This window comes from Muscardinus avellanarius (genome assembly GCF_963383645.1).
Source record: "Muscardinus avellanarius genome assembly, chromosome: 14".
NCBI lineage: Eukaryota > Metazoa > Chordata > Mammalia > Rodentia > Gliridae > Muscardinus > Muscardinus avellanarius.
Window position 1 is genome coordinate 86,986,452 of NC_137800.1, and position 4,313 is coordinate 86,990,764.

The window sequence follows — 4,313 nt, forward strand, 5'->3', positions numbered from 1 at the left end:
CCCAGTACCACCAAAAAAAGAAAAAAGAAAATAAATATATCAATGTTAAACACTAAATCAAGCATGGGATTGAGGGAGGGGGAGAGAATGGGATGGGGATTGGATAAAGGTTGATTGGGTGATATGTACTTGGATATCCTCACAAATCTTGTAATCCATTGTGATGTTTGACTACAATGCACCAATAAAAATATATTATAAATAAATAAATAAATATAAAAAATAAAAATAAGTATATCTATTAACTTTAAAAAAAAAGATGTTACATGAGATGTTTCAGATCATAAAACTTCCACAGTGTAACATGGTTCCAAGCTACGTTTTTTTTCTAAGTTTTTAAAGATTTTTTTATGTCATGTTCCCTTTTACATGGTCCCAATTATTGAATAAAAGTTTTTTTATGTACAAAATTCTTGGTTCTTCATTTCTTGGTTAGTAATTAAGCACAATGCAGAATCAGTATAATTTCATGCCATGTAGGAAACTGAGAGGAACTTTTAGGATATGCTTTTTATATTATAATTTAGAAATGCAATTTAGAAAACAAATCATAGTTAAATGTAAAGCCCTCAAAACTGCAGTTGGTATTTGACTTTAGACAAAATTCAAACACGAACAAGTTTTTACTTCACAGAAAATTGTCTTTTAGTCATTATTCCACTCCTGTTGATATTACTGACAGTTCAAAGGGTTACATTCATAGTTCACTTATCTCAGAGGGAGATGGTTGATAATAATATGGGTAGATAAACTATTTCTGTATAAAAATACATTTTTATTTGGAAACTATAAAGTCAACTCTTGAAATGTAATTATAAATCACAAGTATTCCGATTAGGTGATGCTTAAAAAATATTCTGTTTCCCATATAACATCTATATCTCAAAATTTTTCCCAATATGTTCTCAAAAAATTCTTTGAAATACCCATCTGTTTCAAGTCAATTTCAGAGTCAAGTTAACCGTCTATCTCACATATTTTTACAGCACTTTAGAATATGCAGGTGTTCCAAGAATTTATTATACCTACCTATACCTAGCTTGTGATTACCATTACTCTTTAAGCTATGTAATAGAGTTTCTAAGTTATATCTACCTCCTACACACTTTTCACTTTTTGTATACAATAGAACCTGACAACACAGAATTGCAGAGATCTCCAGAATCTCAAATCAGGAATGTAACTGTAGAAATAATACAGGACTTTCAAAAAGAATTTAGAGAGAGTCTGAAAAAAATAAAGGATGCAATAATTGAAGCAAAGGCATCAATTCAAACTATAAACAATAGATTAGGCATGAATTAGACATTAAAGAAATACGGGCCCATTTTAAGAGTGAACCTAAAAATAATTGGCATTGAAGAGGGAATAGAAGGTGAAACCAAAGGGATCAACAATCTTTTCAAAGAAGCAATATCAGAAAATTTTCCAAACATAGAACAAACGGTCAAAACACAGGTACAGGAAACTTATAGAACCCCGTTTAGACAAGATCAGAGAAAATGTTCACCACACCACATTAGTCAAACTGACCAATGTAGAAGCCAAGGAGAGAATCTCAAAGAGGAATATGAGATGAGTTGATTATTTTAACTCAGAGCCATTCTTCTACAATTCATAAAACTTTTTTCTTATTATAGATAACAGGATATTAAAGAATCCTCCTAATATTTAGTATTTGTATTAGTCTATTTTCTGATACTATAAAATACATGAAGCTGAGTACTTAACAAAAAGAGATTTACTTAGCTCAAAGTTTTGGTGGCTCAAGAGCATTGCAAAGGTATCAGCTTGGCTGTGATGAGAACCTCAGGGAAAATGACATTTAAGTACCCAGAGTCCATAAGTGGGGGGGATTGCTTTGAAACACAGGAAGGTATAGGAATTTAAAGGCCAGGTTTGCTTTTTATAATAACTTTATCTCATGGGAATGGTAAAGCAGGGTCCTATAAGAAGTACATTAAACCCTTCTAAGGGCAGCAACCCCTATAATATAATGACCATTCACTTTTAAACAGTACCACCTCATAAAGGTTTCAACAAAACTCAACACTGCCACTTTGAAGACATAAAACTTTAGGGAACACACTGAAATCATATCAAAATCAGAGCACTAACAAATAATAGTAGTGAAAAATATTTAAGATATTTCCTACACCTATAACTAAAGACAGAAGATCAAAGGATTCCACCTGAAAATTAGAAAATTAAAGAATACATTATAGAGATATTTCAATTGAGGGCATTCACTTCTCATTGGAATTGTGAACTGCTCTTCTACAAATATTTATAAAAGATTTCACAATCACTTTCAGTTACAAAAAAGGCTTTGAATTCATTAGGATTGTGATGTAGAAAAAATCACTGTTGGTGTTTGATATTTATTTTACATGTCTGTATTCTTTGCAATTGAAAGATATTTAATTAAATTGAGTTTACTTACATACATGAGAAAGAAACATGTGGCCCTGTGAGAGGATCTGCTCCATAAGTATTGACTGAGTGAGGGAAAGGGAGGTTGATACATAGACCTGTGAAGTATTGATGAAGAGAATGCACCATTAAGCTGTTAATATCACAAGTGCAGAGACTATTCCCATCCCATTAGTCTCCTAATGGCCCCTTTCACATCTTTGTTTCTGAGGGTGTAGATTAGAGGGTTGAGGCTGGGTGTGACCACAGTGTAAAAGAGGGCAATGAACTTGCCACGATCCTGAGATGTCTCTGTTGGTGGCTGCAGATAGATGCACATAACGGGGATGAAAAAGAGAGAAACAACCATAAGATGGGCTCCACACGTCCCAAAGACTTTCTGAAGTCCTGTGGTTGACTGCATCCTCAGCACAGCCCGGGCAATGGCCCCATAGGAGGCAAAAATGAGAAGAAGAGGTATGACAACAAAAATAGAGCTTGTGACCATGAGGGTCAGCTCATTAGCACGAGTATCAACGCATGATAACTGCAGCAGTGCTGGAACTTCACAGAAGAAGTGATCCACTTGGTGATGTCCACACAAGGGTACCCAGAAAGTAAAGAGTGAATGCAGTGCTGAGTTTGTAAAACCACATACCCAGGAAGCCACAGCCAATAATTGGCAGAAACGAGGATGCATGAGGGTAGTATAATGCAAAGGTTTACACACAGCTGCATAACGGTCATAGGACATCACCACCAATAAGACACACTCTGTAGCTCCTAATGAAAGGATAAAGTAGAGTTGGATCATGCAACCAGCATAGGAAATAGTCTTCTCTGGGCCCCAGAGGTTTACAAGAAACTGAGGTAATGAGCTGGTGGTGTAGCAGAGGTCCAGGAAGGAGAGGTTGGAGAGGAAGAAGTACATAGGAGTGTGGAGATGGGAGTCCAGGTATGACAGGATGATGATGAACAGGTTGCCTATCAGTGTCATCAAGTAGAATATCAAGATGACCACAAAGAGAACTACTTCCAGGTGTGGCCACTTAGAAAACCCCAGGAGAATAAAGTAGTCTTCAGAAGTAGCATTGACTTTCTCCATCATCATTCATTTTCTGTTGTCTGAGGGGGGAAAAATCATGTAAAATCAGCACATATATTCTCCAAGAATCATAGGGCATGAAGAAGTAACAAAAGAACTTCCAGGAAGATGGCAACCGAGAAAAGCAGCATTTATGAGTCCTGCTAAAACTCGATCTCTATTACCACAAAATCAGCGCTTTTCATAGCCAGAAAACACCATCAGCAGAGAAATAAAAAATGTAAACACAAGTGACAGAGAAAAAGAAGACTAGAAGAAGAACCAGAGACCAGAAATCAACCCACATTGCAGAGCCACACCGGCGCCATCTTGCCTCACAGCACCAGACTCCAGAGAGGAAAGGTAAACAAGGAGCTGAAGTGATCAGGTATGGATCATTTGGGTGTAATTCAGCAGTTCTTTGAGCACAAAGAACATCTAAAACTCCCAGTGACCAAGCTCATCATGCCTTCCAGGGACTCAGAATGGAGCTCAAAACCAGAAAAGAAATACGCCAACCTCACAGCCGAGGGCATGGCAACAGCGCCATGATGAGTTCACCACGCCCACAACAGCTCCAGATCAGTGCGCAAATAACTGTAAATGAAATTGCAGCCCCTACAGGAGAAATCCCAGCATTGCACCCCCAGGGACTTGTGCAGCTTTGATAAACTCCCTGGGTCTGAGATTTTGCAGTCCAACCCAGTGAAGGAGTAGTGGTGGCAAAGATACCACACCCTAGTCGCAGCTCCCCATGGGAAAACACCCATCTTGGCACCCCCACAGTCTTGCACAGCCTCAATTAACTCCCTGGGTC

At 37.5% G+C, this 4,313-nt stretch overlaps 1 protein-coding gene across 1 annotated transcript; it reads right to left on the bottom strand.

The window, feature by feature from the left end:
• Positions 1 to 2,590: 2,590 nt before the first annotated feature.
• On the bottom strand, positions 2,591 to 3,527 carry LOC308272928 (olfactory receptor 2J3-like; the record flags this gene model as incomplete). The annotated part of the gene is given in 2 exon segments (XM_080709969.1): positions 2,591 to 3,511; positions 3,513 to 3,527. Coding segments are annotated over 2 exon segments (936 nt in total).
• Between the last annotated feature and the right edge of the window lie 786 nt (positions 3,528 to 4,313).